Below are 22,511 nucleotides of genomic sequence, written 5' to 3'. Positions count from 1 at the left end.
ATGCAGGTAAGGTATATGTAGTGGGGATACTGTGGAGAAGACATCAACAAAAGCTTTTTTCAGACCACTCTGATTTCAAGGACTGGAAAGACGTAAAGACTTTCAGTTCTCACAGTTCAAATGTCAGAACCAGGGTGATCGGGTGCAAAGGGCAACATGAGGTGTGGTACTTTTATGTTCAAGGCATTGTTTGGATTATTGTTTTTTCAAGTCAAAATAGCTGTTGCAAAAAGGTCCAATCAGTACAAAGGCTGTGGCACTCAAAGCAGGAGGCTGAAAGACTTCCACTAACTCTGGACCTTATAGCCAACTGGGTATAACATAGGCATGTTATCTGCTGCTTTCTTAAACTCACCTGAAAATGATTTCAGGTCAACAGGTCCATACCTGTCTTTTCTGGAACATTCTTTATGCTCCAAATTATGCAGTATAGTGCCTCCTAAGCTGCTCTGCAGCTTTGCAGCTTTTTGTTGGTCCTTTTGAAATAAATGGGGTTTGTGTAAACATGCTAGATACCTTCTGCCTCACCAGCCCACTCCCTGGCTATTGTTTCTTTTGTTTACATTTCTCTGTGTTGATGTATGTTGGTATACATTATTCTACTGTGTTATCATTAATGTTTCTGAGCATTGATGAAAGCGCTTTAAGCTAGATGCCAGAAATAAAGAACCTTTCAAACTAGGTTGAAAAAAACTGGCTAGATGGCAGCTCATTTAAACAGGAGCAACTTTTATTGAAGTGTATTAGAGCCAACTTTTAAATTTTTTTTTTTAAACAAGACTTTACTTCTTTCTGTACAGTACACTGAAGATAATGCTGTTCCATCTGTTCCTGAAATACTTGTCTTGTGAATCTGCCTATAGTGCATAGTAACATTCTTGTGCAGTGCTGGAATATTTTTGCTATGCCAGCCTGATGCAGCATTCAGTAAATCTAGTCCTAAACATACCATTGCTGTTACCGAGAGCTTTAGGATTTGCCCTTTATTCCCAAATTAGCTTGTTTATATTTTCTTCAGGAATGTAATTTGATCCCGGTCCAACTAAGTTACATCTCTGAAGAATCAGTCAAAAGAAAATATAAGGAAAAAAGTACTTCATGCAATGCCAAACTCAAACTACGGCCTTCAGAATGTTCAAATAAAGCAGAAGAAAGCTGGTGACTGTTAATCCACGGCAGCCTTGTGCATTACTGTCAGCTCTGTTCATTTTACTCAGCCTGGGGAGAACTGAAAGGCTGTTTAGTGGGCTTTTTTTTTTTTTTTTTTACACTTCAAGTTGTCACATGACATCATTTCCCTGGCATGCACTATCTGGGGAGTTTCAGCATGCTTTGCGATACGGGGGGGGGGGGGGAGAGAGAGAGAGAAAGAGAGAGATTGTTTCCTCCTTTGCTTTTAAAAGGAAACAGAATTTGCTTATTTTAGAAATTCTCCATGCAAAATCAGCTGATCTTTAGAAATAACAATATGACTTTGCCAAACAGTCCTCCTGTCAGTCATATGTAGAGTGGTTTTCATAGTTCTTTTCCGGTTGTACAGCAATGTGTTCTGTTCACTAGTTTCGCTGTTTAGTGAGATGCAGCCTGACTTGTTCTTTATCCTCTGTCAACATCCTGCCTCTCAGCTACTGCTGTTGCTGATGTAGGGCTTCTAAGACTCAGAGCTGTGATTTTATTGGCTGACCTTAGAGAAGCAAGCCGGCCTCTCTAACGGAAGCAGAATAGCTGCTCGGTCCTATGGCCTCTACATGCTGCATCTGATTCTCAAGGGGGCGGGGGAATGTTTTCTCAGGAGCTGGCACAGAAGATCAAAGGCTACCAGGAGCAAATAGCATCCCTGAATTCCAAGTGCAAGATGCTCACAATGAAAGCCAAGCATGCCACTATGCTGCTGACAGTGACAGAAGTGGAAGGACTTTCAGAAGGAATGGAAGAGCTGGATTCAGAACTCCTCCCAACACATTCAGCTCACCCCTCTGTGGTTATGGTAAGTAAATCATGAATACTGCAATTTGTCTGAGGCAGTTGTCATTGCTTTCCAACACTATTAAGCAGACTGTTGTCACAGTCCATGTTATTCCTTTTTATTTTAATGAGCTCTCTGGGTGCTGTATTTATAATGCACTGAAGCTCAAATGTATTCATTTGTGTCGCGTCCACTGTGCAAACCAGTTATGTATGAGGATAATACAAATCAGTCTGTTAACTTTGAGTATGCGTGAGCATGCTTTTCGGCACTTATAGCTTTTAAAATATGAATAATCATTCATCTAAACCTTCAGTTGAAATCAGATTTATTATAAGTAATCATAAATTGGGGTAGAGGTTATTCTTGTAATTGTTTAGTAGGTTCCCACCCACCCCCCCCTCCCACCCCCCAGTATCCCAGTCTGTGATTACTGTAAGTTGGACACCTAAGTGCAGACTGGGGGAAGAACACATAAAAATAAAATTTTTCACGTACATCAATTTTAAAAAATCTACCCTGACTATCAATGGAATCATTGCTAGAATAAAAAAAAAATTTAAAATCCCTAGGAAAGGAGAGGAATTTGCATGCTTTATTATTGTATGTTTATTGCTTTCATTGTTTTATACATGGATCTGCTTCTCTTCTACAACATTTCTCAGATATATATTCATTTCAGTTATCCATAAGTCAATATAACAAACTGTCATTGTACAGCTACATTATTAATATAGTTTCAGCATGTAGGCTGAACAGATGCGAAGTAGAGCAGTGCTCCTGTTGCTCTAATAGTCATGCAACAGAGAGAATTTTGACAGCAGCAGCTTACTGCACAAGGGTGAGGATTTAAGGAAAGCTGTGTCTGCCAAAATTCCCTCTTTCACACAATTATTAAAGATGCAGAATCCATATCCTCCTTTGCATTTTGCTACCCGAGAAGGATGGGAAGAAACCCCAAGCACTTAAATTGTGACCTGGTCATTTCAAAATGGAGTTTGAACTCCATGTTTAAGATTACATTAAAAAAGCCCATCTTGTAGTGACTCAATGATCTTCCTGTCCCCTTGGGATTGCGTCTTCCATGGCAGATGACTGCTGGTCGCTGTCACACACTTCTGTCACCTGTTACTGAGGAGTCTGGGGAAGAGGGAACCAACAGTGAGATTTCTTCTCCACCTGCCTGTCGTTCTCCTTCACCTGTGGCTAACACAGATGCTTCCGTTAACCAGGTATCTCCTCTGTCATTAATTCAGCTGTTGTCTGGAAACATGTGCATTCCGCAGTGTGCAATCTCTGGTTTGTCTTGTCAGAAAACTTGGGAGTGTTTTCTCAGGGTCAAAGCCCAAGCTGCTTCTAGAGCATGCTGGTCTCTTGGTTAATTTAGATTTGGTACATTGTATTTCAGTGCATGAAAGACGATTAATATTTCATGATGAAAACACAACAATATTAAGTTGCCACTCATTTTCATTTACAAAATCAAAATATTTATTGTTTTTTTAACTATATTTTGTACAGGAAATGGTACAGAATATATGAATAGATGAAAGAAATCGTTCAGTAGATTTACTGCACTGGAGAAGATCCTGAGAAAACACAGATTGTGCTAACATGATGAAACATTTCACTGTTTCTTTACCTGTCTGCCTTTAGGTTGTTAAAGCAAGAGTTTGATGTCTTCCATTATTTTTATAGTTTAAATATTCATTGTGTCATTGTTTTCATGTTGTATGAAGCTGTTTTCATCCCATCATTTAACTTCCAACATGATCTTGTGTTTCAGTACTTATTGGTATGTAGTAGTTCTGTGTAATTGACACTATTGTACTTTGTGTCCATCATTGTGTTCCCTTCAGCTATTTGATAGCTAAGGATATAATGCAGTGAGTAAATGGAAGGAACTGAGCTAGGGCAGTTTATTCATTATAATTGTTACACACTTCAAATAAGGCCAGATATGAAGCTATTGTGATGCTGTAGCTAATTATAAAGTAATGTAAAAATAAGGAAATTACTAAGGGCAAAACAAGTTTAAGAGAATCAAATAGAGGAAGGAAGATAGTGAGTCAGTGAGCTTTCTAACGCTCAGTTACCTTTCAGTACAATGGCAGTTTCCCAGTTCTGCTGAACTCCAGCAGAGTGTTGGCTAGAGTCTCTTTTAAGGACTGTTTCAGATAAATGTGTTGTGGCTGTTACAGCACACCAGGCACCCACAAGCCACAAGAGGAGTGAATTCCTTTGGTGTTTGCTGCTAATCTAGGTAAACTGGCAAGAGCTCGTCAGGTGGCAGCGGAGCTATTGCGTCAAAACAGTGATGAAAGTTACGCACATGCACTAATTAGTACATCTTTTTGTGTGGCTGAAGAAAGGGGGACGTTTCATCTCTGCACTTTGAAAACACACAGATACCACATCCAATGGAAAGCAAGAGGTCAGCCCAATCCTAACCTACACTGGAACAGGTAGGCCAGCTGGCCTGCACTGTATCCAGCGCAGGGTTGAAGGTGGCTGTGGTGCAACTTGGAACAAGGGGATATTTTTCCCTTTACCCTGAGGACTGCCACACCTATCGCAATGGGGCTACTCAAATCAGCACCAGGTAAATCACTGGCACAGATCTGAACATCCCAGAGTTAGGCTGGGCTGTTCTGGAGGGAAGTTAGGATCCATCCTAAGTGCTGGGAGCCGATCCTACCCCCCTGCCCTGAAACACCCTCCTCCCACCTTCCCCAAACCCCTGCCCTGGCAGCCCAATGGTAGAGGAACTTACTTTTCCCGGGACTTACTCCAGCACAGGGAGGCTGGCACGCATTATCTTACTTCCTGCGGTGGTGTGAATGTTCTTTGCTGCATGTGTACGATACCTGAAGGTCAGCGGAAGTCCCTTGATCTGACTTGAGCACTCCTCTGGATTGTGGTCTACCAGTCCAATCCTGAGCTGCCCAGAGCACAGGACTGCCGCAGCACTAAAAATGGCTGCCACAGCATCCTGAGCACAACCAGTCAGCCGCCGGTGGCTCCTTGGGGGAAGGGGATGTTCGTAGGCTGGTGCAGCCCTTGGGCTGGTGCAGAATCAACAGCCTCTTTGTCAGGTTGTGGGGTTCTCCGGTCCCACCCTCCTTCCACCCCACTCCCTCCCCATGCCACGTCTCCTTCCCGCCCTCTCCCACCTCTCCCTGCCCTGGGAATGCCTCCTCCTATGCCCCCACCTACCTCTCTGCCACCCACTGGTTCAGGCGATCACCAAACTGCGGAGCACTGGCTTTCCAGTTGTGCTAGCCTAGCATGAGCTCATACTGGGCTAGCTACAGTGCTGGGCAGCTCTAAGCCCTGCTAAAGTGCCTTACAGCACATTTGCGAGAGTGTGCACCAGTGGTAAGCAGACGTGCAGAGTTCAAGATTGGCCTCTATGGGCTCAATCCTATCCAACATTCTAGTACCGATGCAATTAAAATGCAGCACCAAGGTAAGAGAACAAATGGTCCATTACCTTGAAGAGGCCTCCGTGACTGCCCCCTCAGTGCAGGATGCAATATAGACCCCATTGGCCCAGCAACATCAGTTCTAGAAAGTTGGAATAGGATACGGCCCTAAGTCATTAATTATTTTCACACCATTATAGTTATTACATTTAGCTTTCCTGTTGCTCTTCACTTCTAATCATGCTTGTTGGAGGTCCGTGTTGACTAGTAAAAATATCAGAAGCTACTACTGGTTCCAAGAGAGTTGTGGACCTGATCCATAACTCTGATCCACATTAGGTCCAGGCTGGACCTAATGTGGAATACAAAGATAAGATGGAGAGAGGAAGAGGAGAACAAAGGAGAGTGGGGACAATGGAAAAAAGCGCAAGAGTTGGATTAAATGGGCTTTGGGGTGCAATCCTGTCTTGCGCTGGACCAGGCAAGTCAGGAGGCTTGCGCTGTATCCAGTGCAAAATAGGGCACCACAGTAGCTCAACCAGAGGCAAACTCTTCCCCTTACCCCCAGGTAAACCACTGCAGCTCCGAGGTGGCACGAGTCTGAGGAGAGTGGAACAGCTTGAAGCCACTCCACACTATTTGGGGAATTGGGTTGGAATCCGGCATAACTGCCAGGTCCCAGCCCCACCTATTGCTCCCTGCCCATCTGCTCCCAGGGCCGCCCACCACCCACCCTCCCCCTGCCCTGGAATGCCTCCTTTCCTGCCTCCTCCCCACCCACCTCAGAGTCTTGCATCAGCCGAGCTCGGCCAACACAAGACTTGGTAGCTCTGTTAGCATGGAGGCTGAATTCAACCTCCAGGGGCCGGCATGCCTCCACCCGCAGGCCTAACCAATTCACAAGGAGGTGTAAATGTGCCTTACAGCATGTTTGTGACCCACGTGGGCCAGCGCAAGGGACTTGTGCTGGCCCAAGGGCACCTCAGGATCGCGCCCTTTGTCAACTCGCCTAAAAACATTAATAAAATTGAAAATGCATTCCAAGTTCCAAAAAACCAATTTACAAATGAACTTCTGAAATACATCCAGATTGTAAGTTGGAGACATCTGTACCAACATATACGTACTTTGGTTTAGAGACAGGTATGCTGAGTCTCTGAGATTTTTAGCTTGCTGCTTTGATTCAGGATCAACTATGAGTCTTTCCCATAGGGAAGTGCACTTCTGAATGATAATTACAGAAGCTGCCCTGAGTGAAGATCTCTGAAGATTTTTAAACTCTCTGAGAGTTTAAAAATGGAGAAAAGAACTTGATTTGTTTCTAGAATCCATGGAATGTAAAGTCTCTGAACTTTGCAATGAGAAATTCTCACCAGTTTTTATGGAGGGGTCATTGCAAAGGTGCTCCGCATGATCATGGTGGTTACTGGTGAGAACAGATGGTATGAACAGATAAAAATACAAACAGTACTTCTTCTTGGATGTTGACATACCCTGGGTGTTTCAAAAAGTAAGAGGAAGGCAGATCCACAGTCAGGTTGTAACCGATGATGCTCAAATGAGATTATCACCAAAATAATTCATTAACTTGCCAGCTCAAATCACAGGAAACAATTAGGAACATAGAAAGGAGGAAAGAAGATAATTTAAATATATAGGAGTACATTTCACTGTCTTAAATGTAAGTACTGGAAGTTGTATTTGCAATTAATAGAAAATGTTATTGAGAATTTTTAAAGACATGCATATTAGTAATAGTTTTTAAGAAGATGCCATTTTTCTGAGTTGTAAAGCAAATGTGCTGTAGCAACTATGAGCAGGAACTTCAGAAAACAAAACTTAAATAATCAAATTTATTTATTATTAGATTTGTATTCCACCTTTCTCCCCAAAGGGCACCCAAGGCAGCTAGGGCACCCACGAATTCAGAAAGAAATCTGAATATTTAGTATTAATGTGAACCTGTGTGTGCTTAATACCCTGCAGATAGTAATATAAGAGGGTGGCAATAACAGAATAGTAGCATACTATTCTGTAATATTTAAAGATGTTATACTCTGCTAAATGCTACTATGCACAGAATCTGTTCTGGTAGCTGCAAAGCAGGTGGCAACTTAGGACCACTTCTCAGGAGAATTCCAAACTTAACATTTTGGGACAGTATGAGATGCATGGCTCTTGACAGACAAGCAAAAAGACTACTCCCAAATTTAAAAAATGCATTTGTCTTTGTAAAACATCAGGTGTAAAATAATTCATTTTAAAAACAGGCTTAAGGTTTTTTGCAGTCATTGGTGCAGCCCATTTTGAAACATGGGAGATTAAGCAAGCAAACCTGTGGGCCCAAGCTAGAAGTTTCAGAGAACTGAAGCTGTCAGGGGAAGTGGAGTCTGCTAGTTTGTCAGCCCGGGTGAATAGCTACTGCCACAGTGAATGAGGGGCCACCTCCATAGTGGCATAGTAGCTTTTTTTATGTTGTACCATCATACTAAGATTGTGGTAAATTTGTGGTGATATTGCTCAGCAACCCTTCCTTATTGATAGCACAGTCAAGGAGGGGTATGAAGGAGGAAGGTTCTTCAGCTACTTAGAGTTCAATCCTATGCATGTCTACTCAGAAATAAGTCCTATTATAGTCAGTAGGACTGATTCCTAGGTAAGTAAAAATAGGATTGCAACCCAGTGTAGTACTGGTGAATTTTAATGTGCAAGAGCTTGTTATTGTATCCCTCATACTATAGCTATGTCCCGGTAGGACTGTAAGTGTCAGGACTGTGATATGTCTTCTATTTGAAAGTGCCATGTTGTGCTTCATGCTCATAGGACATTGCTTATTATCAAGCCTTATCTGCTGAACAGTTGCAGACAGAAGCTTCCAAGATTCAGCCCCGCACCCCATCCACCCAGGAGTCATGTGAACTGGAATTAGAGACAGCCACCAGTGCCAAGTTGGATGATTTGCAGCGTTCTTGGGAAACACTGAAGAACGTGGTAAGTTCTTTAGCATAATGGGGCAAGTGAATTTTTTCAAGACATTCATGGCCTAAAATGTTTGAAAACCATTGGAACCTCAGGTGAAAGGATGCTTCCATATAGAGGATTTAGGGGGTCATTGATACATTTTCCAAGTGCATCCAAGTCCCAGAAGTTATAGAATATTTTTGAGCAACCTGCCTGCATCCAATGAGTGTTGGAGCTCTAAACAAGTTCCTGTTAGTTGGCCCTCTGGAAAAAATGCTTGCAAACAGCCTCCACTCACAAGCTGGCTTGGAACCTATAGGAAGATTTTACAACCTCAGAGATGGTATGTACAGGACTGTACCAATTGCCCTGCCAATGTTGCCAGGTATGTGACAGCTCTCATTTATGTGTGATGGAAGGGAATAGTGAAGCTACTCAGCATTGCCTGCATTGACCCAAGAAGGGGGTTAGGATTCCACAGGTGCTGATGCCATCAAGCCCACCCCTTTCCGAGGCCTGATCCATCCTCCTCCTTGTCTCATCATCTTCCAGTCTCACCCTCTCCCCACTTCCATCCCTGTGTGGGTTTACCTGCTCTGGCAGGCATTCATCATCCATCATCCTGTGGACCCAGCTGCTTGCCATTTGCAGTGGTGGCCAGGTGACCTGGTGCATAAATGGGTTTACACCACTGCAGTACTTGTTCCGGCGCCATAAAAGTCCTTTTGGATTGGGCCAAAAATTAATTTTAGAGTTCACTCTCATTATGCAAAGTGATCAGCACATCATCCTGTGGTTTGTATTCTTTAAAAGTAGGAATAAGTGATGAGGACAAACCAGAAGAAAAACCATGTTAGGCCCCTCTTATCCCAAGTTCCTAAAGAGATGGGCATTGATTGTGTGCTATGTTGGTAGAAGTTTTATTAATTCCTGCAGTAATGTGGGACCAAACACTTTACTCCGAGTTCATATATGGCAGGTGGGAGGCTAAGAAGTCTTAAGCTATGATCTTATGCATACTTATCTAGAAGGAAGCTTAATTGAATTCAGTTGGGCTTACTTCTAGGCAGAGATGCATAGGATTGTGCTGAAAATGTGCTATGGTACTTAAGAGGTGAATTGCGTAATTGGGGTGTGACTTCAGTATCTCTTAGCTGCCAACATCATGAGTTGTCTTTCTGCTTTTATATTGTCCCTAAATGCTACAGAGATGGAATAGAATTAAGAAGTACTAAACCAAAAGACTAAACATATACTCATTATTTAGATTGTTTTTCCCTTAGATCAGCGAAAAACAGCGCACCCTTTATGAAGCCCTTGAACGTCAGCAGAAGTACCAAGACTCCCTCCAGTCCATATCCACAAAAATGGAAGCCACCGAGGTGAAATTAAATGAGAGTCTGGAGACTGGCAAGAGTCCAGAGAGCCAGATGGCTGAACATCAGGTAAAAAAAATTAGTTGAATTGTTTGCTTCTTAACAAGTTGAAGGCCTTGGGTCTTCTAATACCTGACCATTATATTGGCTAACCTGAACATGTGCTCAAAATACAAATTTTCCATTTGTTTGTAGAATGTTTTCCATTCACTGCTGGGTTAGTTTTGTTTGTTTTTTAAAGGGGGAGAAAAGATTAGGTATTAGATGATAAGCCTTTACTTAGTCCATGGATCTTCCAGTCCATGTGTTACCATCTCCCAGCAGTGATGCGAGACAGGGAAGGAATATGCCACCATGATCTGTTCTTGAGCCTCTTCTGGGTAATTTCTGGGGTCCAAGTAGTATCTGAACAGTCCCATTATAAAGAATAATCATATTGGAAAAATTCTGAACTCCAAATGAAGAATAAGTTGGCATCTCCATGCCTTGCTCTAAGATTTTTAGAACTGTCAAGCTTGTTGGTCAGAAAATAAATCAGACATTCAAAATTTCTGTTTGAATTAAGAAATGAGTGCAATTTTGATGCTGAGTGGTATATATCAATTGGCAGCTAGCATCATGCTATGGAAACAAAAAAGAGAACCTAGAAAATCCTATCCATGGTTTGTAGAAACCACATCAAGAATGTCCTGGCTACTCAGCAATAGTCCTCCAACCAATTAAATGAATTGGTACAGAATCTTGCAGTATGAGACATGCATGTTTATTTGATACATCTCATTGAGCTCTCTGGAGTACATGTACAATTAGGGGTGCATACTTTCTCTTTAAAAGAAAATAACTTACTGCATTATATACATTTGTGGCATTCACCTGTCATGTAGGCCAGTGACTGTGATCCAAAGCATCACAGGTGCACAAGATTTGCATTTTTCTGCTGATTGCATTTGTAGTTTCTAACCCTACTGGTTTGCATCCAGTGACTAAAAGTCACTTATTTTAATGGAATCATGTTACATTTTGTGCTATTTATTTCACTGAGGAGCATTTTGTATTTTTTTAACCCATTCACTTTATATTTGGCATGTGAGTTGAGATTATGTGTGCTGATCCCAGTTTATAAATACTACTTTGGAACCAACATTAGTACTTGGCAGTGAAGAGCCCTACCGCAGCTTGGGCTTCACAGCTTGTTCATATATGCTGTTCAAAAATGCAGAGAGCACGTTTATCCTGTTTCTCTTTTACTAGGCTTTGATGGATGAAATTCTGATGCTTCAGGATGAAATCAGTGAGCTGCAAACATCATTAGCAGAAGAATTGGTGTCTGAACCACTGGATACAGATGCTGCTGATCAGTTAGCTCTGCAGTCCACACTTACTGTCCTAGCAGAGAGGATGGCCACTATTAAGATGAAAGCTTCGGGGAAACGACAGCTGCTTGAGGTACAGTGAAAGGGTGTTTTGATCTAGAGAAGGTATTTGGCTTGAAAACTCCTGACATATTTGAGAACATAGGAAAAACCCTGCTGCAACAGGCCAATGCCCATCTAGTTTGGCATCTTATTTCCCACAGTGGCCTACCAGCTGCACCTGAGAAAGCCCACAAGTAAAAGAGAAGGCTTACTTCTCTCCCAATATTGCTCCTCTGCAACTGGTATCCAGAGGCATACTACTGTAGAAACAGAGGCCATTGATAATAGCCTCTGATAGACCAATCAGTTTCATTGGATTACTCCTGGTTCTAGTATTGTTTTAAAAAGGAAGCAACTTCTCTCTATTTACCCACTCCAAACCACACATATTTGTAAGTCTCAGTCATGTGCCCCCTTCATTACATTTTTTTTGAGTCTAAAAGCCCCAAATGTTGTAACCTTTCCTTGTAAGAAGATGATGCAGCCCTCTGATCATTTTGGTTGCCTTCTTTTGTACCTTTTCCATCTCTGCAATATCCTTCATGCAGTGTGGTGCCCAAAACTGTACTGTTCAAATGTGTCCACACTATTGCTTTGTATAAACACAATATAATGTTAGCCTCTCCGCCCTCCATATCTTCTTTCAGCTTCACTTTTATTCCCTCATTATCTTAAGTTCCAACCATCTCCCTGACAGATTTCCTTCTTCTGATGTCTTTCAATATCTTATTACTAGGAGAAACTCAATGAGCAACTAGAAGAACAGCGACAAGAGCAAACTCTGCAAAGATATCGCTGTGAAGCAGATGAACTTGATCACTGGCTCCTGAATACAAAAGCCACGTTGGACACCACTTTAGTTACTGCTGAGGAACCTATGGACATGGATTCTCAGCTGGTTGATTGCCAGGTGAAATAATCATGATTTCTAAAGATTGCTTCTTTTGCGATCAGATATATTTATGTTTTATAGGAGGACAGGTTTAGATACTGTCCACCTCATATTCAGACTGTAGGTGTATCCATAGTCAAGTTAACGCTACTCATGTCAAATAAAAAATTTAAAAGCTGTTTACTTCCACTGAATATCTTTGGAAGCTTTTCCACAGCCTGCATATGAACTGAGCAACTTCTAAACCAACCGTTACATGCCAGTTACTTGTTGCAAGCAAATTAGACGCAGTCTAAATATTTTAATCATAGGAATTATGGTTTTGTGATCACATTATTTTGTTCATTTTTTACAACCCCATACTATAATTTGAAATGCATGCAGTACACTTTTCTAAAGTTTTGGCAAGTTTTCTGAAAGCTGCATGCAGTTGAAAGATATAGTATATGGACTTCTGTATATATTTTAATTAACAGAAAGTACTTTGAGTTTTCCATTTTGATCTAATATCTGATTAGATTAAGGGGGTGGTGAGTAGGGTAAATCTCTTCAGACCTTCCTTTTATAGTACTGTACATACTGGGGTATTCAGTTTAAAGAAATGATTAGGTAATATAACAGTTGTCCAAACAATGTGTGGGAGGAAAAAAGTTCCCAAAATATTGGGCAACTAAGCCTTCAAATCAAAGCAAATGCCAGCCATTAAGGGCTCAATCCTAACTTTCACTGGAATGGGCAGGCCAACTGGCCTATGCTGAATCCAGCACAAGGTAGGTGCATGCTTGTGCACAACTCCAAGGAAGGAGATTTTATTCTCCATACCCCGTGTTATGCACCAGCTAGCCCTATGGAACTACTCAGATAAGTGCCCAAAATTTCGCAGGCACAAATCTGAGCGGCTCATATAACGCTGGTTGGGCTGAGAGAGGAGTTAGGATTCAACTGCGCTGCCATGGCCAGTCCCATCCCACCCCCAGGCCCAATCCACCTCCCGGGCCACCCTCCCCCATCCAAAAACACCACATCCCCACCCCTCCCATCACCAGCCCCTTTTCTAGCCTGCCAGGGCCAGCATAAACGTAGCCTCTCCCGGCACAGGTCTGGCACTGCTAGGCCATCGCATATTTGTTCACTGGCCTAGTAGTTGCAGGTGTGCTTTATGGCACTTTTCCAGCACTCAGGAGCCAGTGCAAGGGACCTGGGCCGGCTCATGGTGGGGGGTTAGGATTGTGCTGTAAGTGTACAGTAAAGAAATATAGAGAAATCATTAGGTTAAAAAAAAAAAGATTTAAAAAATCTGTTATTGATTTATATGGTGAAAATGAGGCATAAGTCTGAATGTTAATGCAAAAAGAGCCATGAGCAATATACCATGTTCTTATAGACTTCAAGCCTCCCTAAAACTATGCTTGTTCTGTCTGTTCAATTTCATTTTAAGCCTTCACTGTACAGTTCTAGAGCCCAATCCTGGGTTTGGTACGCCAGCTCATCTCCGGTGCACACTGTCGCAAATGTGCTATAAGGCACGTTTACAGGCCCTACCATTGGGCAGACGCCCGACCTCTGCTGCTCAGCTGTTGCACAGACCGCTGATCAGTGGAGAGGTAAGCGGGGACATAGGGGGAGGCAGGGAGGAGGCGTTCCAGGGAGTGGGGAGGCAGGCGGAGGACAGGGAGGAGGTGTTACGGGAAGGCGGAAAGCAGGGAGAGGGCAGGGGGAAGGCATGCGGGGGGAGGGAGCGGGGAGGGAAGGAAGCGGGGCCAGTGGGGTGACGCTGCACTGGATCCAGAGCCTCCGTGTTGGGCTTGCCACCTTACACAGAGGCTCTTGATTACCGCCGAAGTAATCAAAAGTCCCCTTCTCTTGAGGAGCCACCGGTGTATGCAGGATGCAGCAGCAGCCATTTTTTGTGCCATTGCAGTCATGCACCCCGGGCAGCTCAGGATTGGGCTAAATGGGAATGGATAACGTGGATAAAGAGATGCTCATTACACTCTCACATAACACAAGAACCGGGGAACATCCACTAAAATTGAGTGTTGGGAGGGTTAGGACAGACAAAAGAGAATATTGCTTTACTCAGCGTGTGGTTGGTCTGTGGAACTCCTTGCCGCAGGATGTGGTGACGGCATCTGGCCTGGATGCCTTTAAAAGGAGATTGGACAAGTTTCTGGAGGAAAAATCCATTATGGGGTACAAGCCATGATGTGTATGTGCAACCTCCTGATTTTAGAAATGGGTTATGTCAGAATGCCAGATGCAAGGGAGGGCAGCAGGATGAGGTCTCTTGTTATCTGGTGTGCTCCCTGGGGCATTTGGTGGGCCGCTGTGAGATACAGGAAGCTGGACTAGATGGGCCTATGGCCTGATCCAGTGGGGCTGTTCTTATGTTATTATATCCTGTCCTAAATCAGTTATAGCAGTAATGTTTCTACTGAAACATAGTAAAAACAACTATTCTACTTTATATTGGAAATCTCATAATAGATTAACTTGTCAGTTTAAAGCATAACTCTTTTTGTAACGCCTTCAGGTTATAAATTCTGTCCCTCCAATTTATGTTTATGTCATCAGACTATATTGCTGTGGGAAAATATATTAATTTTTTTTAAACTTTCTATAGTCTGACTTGCCACCTTTTCTGAATTGTGTAGAAGTACTTATCTGCATTTCAAAATAAACATGCCAGAGATTTGTCACTTTAAGTCGCTCTCTAGACGAAAGAAGATTAAGTGAAGGATCTTAGGACCATTATGCACCAATCAGAAAGATCCACAGTGAGGCGAGAAGCTTATCAATACAACCAGAGCAATGACGGGAGGTAAGGTAGAGAAGGACAGAGAAAGCGATCTCCGTGAATATAGCAGGCAGAAGTGGCAAAAGAAGAAGAAAAGAGCAGCCGTAGTTGTAAATGATCTATTGATTGTCATTTTCCAGGATTGTCACTGATTCTGGCTATTGCTGTACTAAAAGAATGGAATAGCACTGAAGCATCTGAGCATTACTGAAATGTAAAAACATGTCTGTGTTACTAAAACATCTTTGCTTTCAAACAAGCAAACTCTTGATACTGTAGATGGTTTTTGTAAGTACAAGTAAAAGGCAGAAGTTTGGGAAATGCAAAATATTGGAAGTACTTTTCTGAAGACTCTGGAGAATACTAGAGAGCGAAGCAATGCAAATCTGGCTTGTTCATAGTCTGGAAGGTAGGCCCCTGGTTTCCCTGCTTGGAAATAAGGTGGACGCTGCAAGATGTATGAATTTGCCTCCTTGTTTTTGCTGCTTCAGAACATGCTTGTGGAAATTGAGCAGAAGGTGGTGGCTTTGTCTGAGCTCTCAGTACACAATGAAAACCTTCTCATGGAAGGAAAAGCTCACACCAAGGATGAGGCTGAGCAACTAGCAATCAAACTGAGAACATTAAAGGGAAGCCTTCTGGAGTTGCAGAGAGTTCTCCATGACAAGCAGATCAACATCCAAGTAAGGAGCTCTTCCTAATGGGTTTTAAAGAGGGAGTTGGGTTTACATTTTTTCCCCGCTGTAGCATGGGGGTTGGGGTAAACTCAAGGGAGGAAAGGCACTGCCATTGCTATAATTCTAGTTGTTAAAAATGTAATTTAACCAAAATTGCCCTGCCAAGTTATAATTATTCACTAATTATCACTTTATTTGGCTTTTTTACCATCATTCGTTACAAAGCAGCAATGCATTATTTGATACTAGAAAGATGTGAGCTGGGGAAACCTAAGTGTATTTCACCCTTCATTTCTTTTTTTTTCTTTTTTTTTCTTCTTTCCCATTTTTGAACATTTTAATTACTTGAACTTAGGGACAGTTTTATTTATTTGTGTTTAGATCCTGATGTATTGTGGTCTAAGCTAAAAAATATTATAAAACGAAACATCAAATTCTGGTTAACTGTAATCTGTTCATTAAATTGTCTTATCTGCTTGATGGAGGAAAAGGCAGGTAATTTTTTTCTCTCTCCCTCTCTCTCTTACAAACCTCTCTTTGTTTAGTTGGTAAGTGATCTGTGAGGAGAAACCAGCTTCCAGTTGTAAATTTATTTCACTGGATTGATTTTAGATAGTACTATTCAGACATATACAATTTGAGGGCTTTGATAAAAGGTTTTCAATCTTTATCACATGTATAATTGTGAACATAATCCAGACAATCCCTTTTGGGGGCATGTGCATGAGCTTACACTCATGCCCTGAGGTTTCATACATTTTTTCCTAACTGCAGTTTCTCACCAACCATGAGCGGATGTTACTGAAGCTGCCTCTGGTTTCAAAAGTGGTTTTGTTGTCTGCAGCAGTAAGCAGGGAACTCAGAAATGCTTATGCAGAGCTTTGCCCACAGAAAGAAGCTCTTTAGATCAGGCCTTAATACTGAATTAATAGGTTAATTTTTTTGGGCTACATTAGTGTGGAACAAGCAAGAACCAAGCACAAGTCCACACTACGTTGTATCTTACCTCTGGAAATTTTTCTCCTGTTTGATACATATGCATAAAACATTCTCTGAGACAACATCTGAGGCTGGTCTGTCCTGTTCACATTTAGATAAAAGCTTTACTATGTGAAAACATTTTACATATGTAAATGTAAACACATTTTACTAATACTATGTAAATAAAACATTTTACAAATACTACGTAAATGTTGTATTTCAATTCAATGAATGCGTACCCAGGATTTTTATCTTGTAGATTTAATTTGTTCACTGTGGCAGAAAATACTTCTGTTACAGTTAATAAATTGGATCTAATAGACTGAAAATCATCCATGGCATACACTTCTATTAACCATAAACACAAAATGTTAGAATTTGTTGGCATTGTGGAGTCCAAATCATTTGAAAAGAAAAATATTGTTTCACTTTCACAGTGTAAAACTCTTCAAGCATGAAGAATGCAAATGTAGTCTGAAATATAATTATAACATTGTACTTGCATATATAATTTGCTTATTTGTTTTGACAAATGTTTGGTTTTTTTTTCTTTAATGATTTTAAAATAGTTTTATTTTCTTTAATAAAATATTGGCAGACTCTACCCCAGAGCACTGTCTAAATTTATTGGAAGAAATATTTTCGTAGCGGATCATAGCCTTTGGTGGTATCAGCATAGGTTTCTGCATACAGCTTCAGCTGCCAACTAATTTATTTCAGAACAGGAAGTGTCTGAATGTGAAAGAGTAGTCAGACCACAGATAGAAGCAGCAGCAGCACCCATCTCTTCTGTTCTCTCCCTACTTGTAACTTCCTGTGTTAGCAGTCTGGAGCTTTATGTCGTTCTAGGTGTGTGATTCCCCTCTTACATATAATTCTTGCATGATATAGGTAGAAGGAATTATCCAGGGCCTAATGACCGCTGACTTGAGCAGTACTTGTGGGTTGACGAACGAAGCTTTGTACTCATGAAACAGTACTGTGTGTCAGTGTCATCTCATCACATTTAAATGAAGCCTAAAGTGCTGTTAGGGATTATAAGCAAAGTCTGTAGGAGTTTTTGTGTACACTGTGTGTTTCTGAAACACAATGTTTATAATTCTTAATAGCAGTTTCGGCTTGATTTAGACGTGATAACGGCCCCTTAAAAACACGTGACCCATGCAGCATTCAATATAGCCATTATATTATTTAAACCAGGTCACACCATCCTAAAGCTTATGCATAGCAACTGAGAATTTAAATAAGAACATAAGAACAGCCCCCCTGGATCAGGCCATAGGACCATCTAGTCCAGCTTCCTGTATCTCACAGCGGCCCACCAAATGCCCCAAGGAGCACACCAGATAACAAGATACCTGCATCCTGGTGCCCTCCCTTGCATCTGGCATTCTGACATAACCCATTTCTAAAATCAGGAGGTTGCGCATACACATCATGGCTTGTACCCCGTAATGGATTTTTCCTCCAGAAACTTGTCCAATCCCCTTTTAAAGGTGTCCAGGCCAGTCGCCATCACCACATCCTGTGGCAAAGAGTTCCACAGACCAACCACACGTAGGTAATCTGTTCTTACATGCCTGGAATCAATTTTAAATCAGACTTTGGGCCTGAATCATCAGTTTAAAACCAACTAAGGCTTCAGACCCCCCAAATGGCAATGCTGTTCCCTAAATTCATTTTTTCATTTTCATTTTCTCTCCTTCAATTCGAAGCAGGGAGTATTGCAGGAAAAGGAGGAGTGTGAATCAGACCTGGTTACCTCTCAAAGCCCCAGTGTTCAAGAATGGTTGGCGCAGGCACGGACGACCCGTTCACAGCAACAGCAAAGCAGCCTACAGAGACAGAAAGTGAGTGTGCTGAGCTTCCTAGAAATTCCGACCTTGCTTTGATGCACTTATGAGCCACTTACTTGAACTGCATTTGTCTTCATAAGAACATGTTCAGGACTGGGCACGTGGTCTATCGATTTAATCTAACTCTGTATCCCATCATGGTCTTTATTTTCATACAAAACCAGAATCTTCCATGGTTTTTTTTTGCTGGAAACAGAAAAAAAATGCTTTTTCTAGCATTAAATTGCTTTGCATTAAATTGAGATGTAAAAAATCTCAACCGTGCAGTCTCGCTGCACCTACATGTTCAGAGAGAACAGCCTGTAGAAGTGCCAGTGATACCAATGTAATTATTTGGGAGATTTACATAGATCAGCCCTCCTCTGCAGGTTTGGGTCCCACGAATTTGACTCAACATAGGTCAGGAGGGCCTTATTGTACCTCCTGGATATGACTAGAAGAGTCTTCCAGTAGCATCGGGAGGGAGGCCTTCTGAGGTGTGGGGAGGCCACACGCAATTTCCCCGTGCCTCAGAAGGCCTGCCAGAGCCTTCTGAAATGCACATCCGGTTTAGCGAAAAGCCAGAAGCACATCTTAGAAGGCTCTGGCAGGCCTTCAGAAGCATGGCCTCACCATGGCTTAGAACATTTCTGGATATAATCAGGAGGCCCTTCCAATTGCATCAAGAGGTCCTCTGATGGCTCCAACCCAGATTCAGTTATCCACAAGTTTTGCCAATAGGGGTCTGGGAACAGACACCCCCCCCCCGTGGATATCAAGAACTAACTGTACCTTGCTTTTCTCATAGACTCAGCATGCTTTACAATAAATAACGCAAATGAAGAATGTTTGATGAACACGAATGCTTTGAAACTTATCATGTATAGTGCTTCATTTTGAGTTTTCTTTTTTGGAACTCTGCTAACAGCAACATTGCTTTAATTAAGGGCTTCCAAAAATTTCAGTCTAGCCAGTGTCTTCTGCATTTCACAGGATAAAAAGAGTTTCTTGTGGCTGGTTGGAAGCCAAGTACAGTCAGGTTAGTTGTTGAAGTCTCTGACAGGTAGACAGAGTCAGACCTATCTCTTCCCTTCTGGAAGTTTCCCTACGCTAAGATAGAATTGGTTTTCTATCCTCCCGTCCCCCCACCCCTACACATGCTCACAGACGCACACACTCCAGGACTAAAATAACTTTTAAATCCTGAAAAAAGTTGGGAGAGCCAATCACAGATCTCTGCAACTTATGTTGTTTGGCCCTTATTGTGAGTATTTAAGGGGTTAGTACACTGAAGATTAGGTTAGATCTACTTTTTTAAATGGTTAAGTAAGGCACCTTACAAGAAGTGGGGAAACAAAGAAGCAAGAAGCATCACTCTCTAATCTACCTGTTTACCTGTGAGAAGAACAAAATCAAAAGTAGTGCCTATCACACACTTTACACATGCCAGTTATTCATAAGTAGGTAGTAGTATATTGCTATAAATTATTTGTGTTTGGGTTTCTATTAGGAATTAGAGAAAGAGCTAGCTGAGCAAAAGGACCTTCTTCGGTCAGTGGCAAGCCGTGGAGAGGAAATTCTAATCCAGCACTCTGCTCCGGAGAACCTTTGTCCTAGGTACAGTTTCATAAATGTTTTTATTCGATAGAGATTGCTAAATTGTCCTGCTTTCTCCTACTTTATCATGTTTTTGTATGCTTACAAAAACATGATTACACATGTTACACATTATTGTAATTACACATGATCACATTATTGTGATCTTTGTGTTTTGCATAAAACAAAATATTTTTTAAAACAATGTAGTTTTCATTTGAAATAAACACCAGAAAGTGTTCGTTATTTTGCCTACTGCAAGCCAGATCAGAGCAGTGTGTTTTTTGTCTAAATATATTTTCATAAAGAAATTCCCGGGAAAAAGGTAAATGTAATTGCCAGAAGTGGGCATTGTTAGAAAGAGGCTGTGAGCCCCTGCATGACTAGTCACTTGGGAGAAGCCATGGTCCTGCCAATCAGGTGGGTAGCTGAGCAGTGGCTGGTGATGTCACCACAACTCATCTGCTCCTGGCTGTCGGGCATATGGTCAGATAGGCAGATGGTCAGGCAGCAGCTGGCCACAGGAGGGTGGAGCTAGGTCTGGTCCATGGCAGCAGAGTGAAGAGGAAGAAGTGAGAGGAGAGGACAAAGGAGAAAGAGTAGAAAGAATAAGGGAGGAAGTGAGGGGGGAGGAAGAAGCAAGAGATAAGGGTAAAGCCAGAGGAGGAATATAGATCCCAGGAGGAGATTGACACAACATGGAGGAGTCATGGCTACCAGTGCACAAGAAGAGAAAGGAAGAGAAGATTATGCAGGAAGCTTTGGAGATGGAGGCAGCCTGACAATAGATATCTGGCCAAAGAGTCACAGAAGGCACATCTGCACTCCAGCTTGGTATTTGTCCACCTGGAGGAGCAGCCAGAGTGGTTTGCTGTGGGATCCAGGGCCTGTCTCAAGGAAAACTGGCCCAAGCTAGTGGTACCTATGGTGGTGTTGGGTATACCCTAGGAAGTCTTACCCTGGCCTGTATAAAAGGAGGAGAGCCTGCACTTAGAACACCAGGAAAGTTGCACCAAGAGAAGGGTGCTGAAGAGAATGGGGTGAAGTTAACCTGGGGAGGAAGGCCAGCCCCTCCCCTTTTTCTTTTCTTCTGCTATTGGGCCTAACAAAGTAGTTGTAAATGCACAGGATATGTATAGGCTGCTATGTCAGTGAGTTTCACTAGCTCCTTGGGGTCCCCCACCACCACAGGGAGGTGCAGATGGCAATGACAGAGGTATATTCATTTACAGTTAAGGGTCCTTCAGACTATGTATACAGCAGCCATGGGGATCCTCTCTTTAGGAAAAGTAAGCTATCTACTGCTCATGAAGTGCTCAATTTTGCCTTACATTTTTGATGCACTATATTAAATAATAGTTGAATTCTAAAAAAAGCTATTACGGAGTTTTCTTCTTGCTTAGATAAATCAAATATTTAGAGATATTGCTCTTATTCTAGTTTGTTAAATGCATATACAGGTGCAGCCTATTTATCCACGGATTTTTTATCTGCAGATTTGTCTCAACTAGAATGGGGTGAGGGTACAGAAAGTCACACACACCTTTGCCTCCTTTGCCCTGTGCTGGCATCTCTATCCTTTTCCAGGCAGCCCAAAACACTGCAAAAAGGCTCCACCTTGCCCAGGCAGGGAAATAGCCCTGGAAGAGGTTCCCCTTGCAAGGAACAGTAACATTCCTGGAGCTCCTGAGCCTGCAAAGAGGCTGAGGAGCGGAAGGAGGAGCGGAAAACCTCTGTAGCCAGAACATGCGCAACAAGGTGGAGCTTACTCTCCCTGTCTCTCTCTCTCTCACACACACACAGGGGCAGGTGTGGTAGCAACAGGGGATTGCTGTAAAAAACCCAGGGAGTTGTTAGATCCTGGGGAGGGGGTTGAGGGTCCTCTGGCCAAAAAGGGGTTCAGACTCACTCTGTGGCAGGTCCCTGGGGTGAGGCTGAGTGGCCCCAGGTCCCCTTCTTTGGTCCCCTTCTTTGGCTTCTAAGGTAGCCTGGGTCTCACGGGCATGCAGCCTTCCTCCTGGCTGTTAGCCTTGCCTGGCTTCCTCCTCATCATTGGCCTCCCCGGCCTTTATGGAGTTCCTGGCTCCACCCCACTCACCCAGTCAGCCCGGGCACCTGGTCCTGGAGCCAATGCCGCCCTGCTGTCTGAGTCTGCGGGAGGCTTGCTTGCCAGCTGAGCGGTGCTGCGCCCCAGCCTGCCTCTTGCTCCTCCTCCCCGCCTGTCTCCCCGCCGCCCTGCGCCTGGCTGAGCCCCCCTCCGTAGGGAAAGAAGACCCGGCGGCATCCACGGGGGGAGGTGCCCTCCCTGGGGGCACTGCTTGCGGGCCGGTGTGCTTCCCCGCTTGTCCTCCCCCACCGGACCCAACCGCAGGGCTCCCTTCCCCGCCTCCTGGGCAGCCGGCCACAGGTGAGACCATCACTGGAGCCACGCCACCCACGTTGCTGCGGGCAGGGGGGCGGGGCGCCTCCCAAGGGGTTGCTCTTCCCCCCGCCCCCAGCTCCCTGCAGTGCTTGGTCGTCTGCAGGGGTTGCCGGGGGTTTGCGCCCACTGCCGGCCAGGGCTCTCCCTCATCCGTCCCCTGGCACCCCT

At 43.0% G+C, this 22,511-nt stretch overlaps 1 protein-coding gene across 1 annotated transcript in view; it reads left to right on the top strand.

Annotated features, from left to right (window-relative positions):
- The window catches only part of SYNE1 (spectrin repeat containing nuclear envelope protein 1), a 314,290-nt gene that overhangs the window by 167,701 nt on the left and 124,078 nt on the right, over window positions 1–22,511 (top strand). Inside the window, 10 exon segments of the mRNA XM_066615722.1 lie at window positions 1,793–1,987; window positions 3,058–3,198; window positions 8,215–8,382; window positions 9,636–9,797; window positions 10,980–11,174; window positions 11,880–12,053; window positions 15,324–15,515; window positions 18,209–18,340; window positions 19,836–19,935; window positions 20,355–20,368. Of these exon segments, the coding sequence (XP_066471819.1) occupies window positions 1,793–1,987; window positions 3,058–3,198; window positions 8,215–8,382; window positions 9,636–9,797; window positions 10,980–11,174; window positions 11,880–12,053; window positions 15,324–15,515; window positions 18,209–18,340; window positions 19,836–19,935; window positions 20,355–20,368 (1,473 nt within the window).

Source organism: Tiliqua scincoides, chromosome 1, assembly GCF_035046505.1.
Source record: "Tiliqua scincoides isolate rTilSci1 chromosome 1, rTilSci1.hap2, whole genome shotgun sequence".
Taxonomy (NCBI): domain Eukaryota; kingdom Metazoa; phylum Chordata; class Lepidosauria; order Squamata; family Scincidae; genus Tiliqua; species Tiliqua scincoides.
The sequence above is the reverse complement of the archived record's forward strand: the minus strand, read 5'-3'. Positions and strand labels throughout refer to the sequence as shown.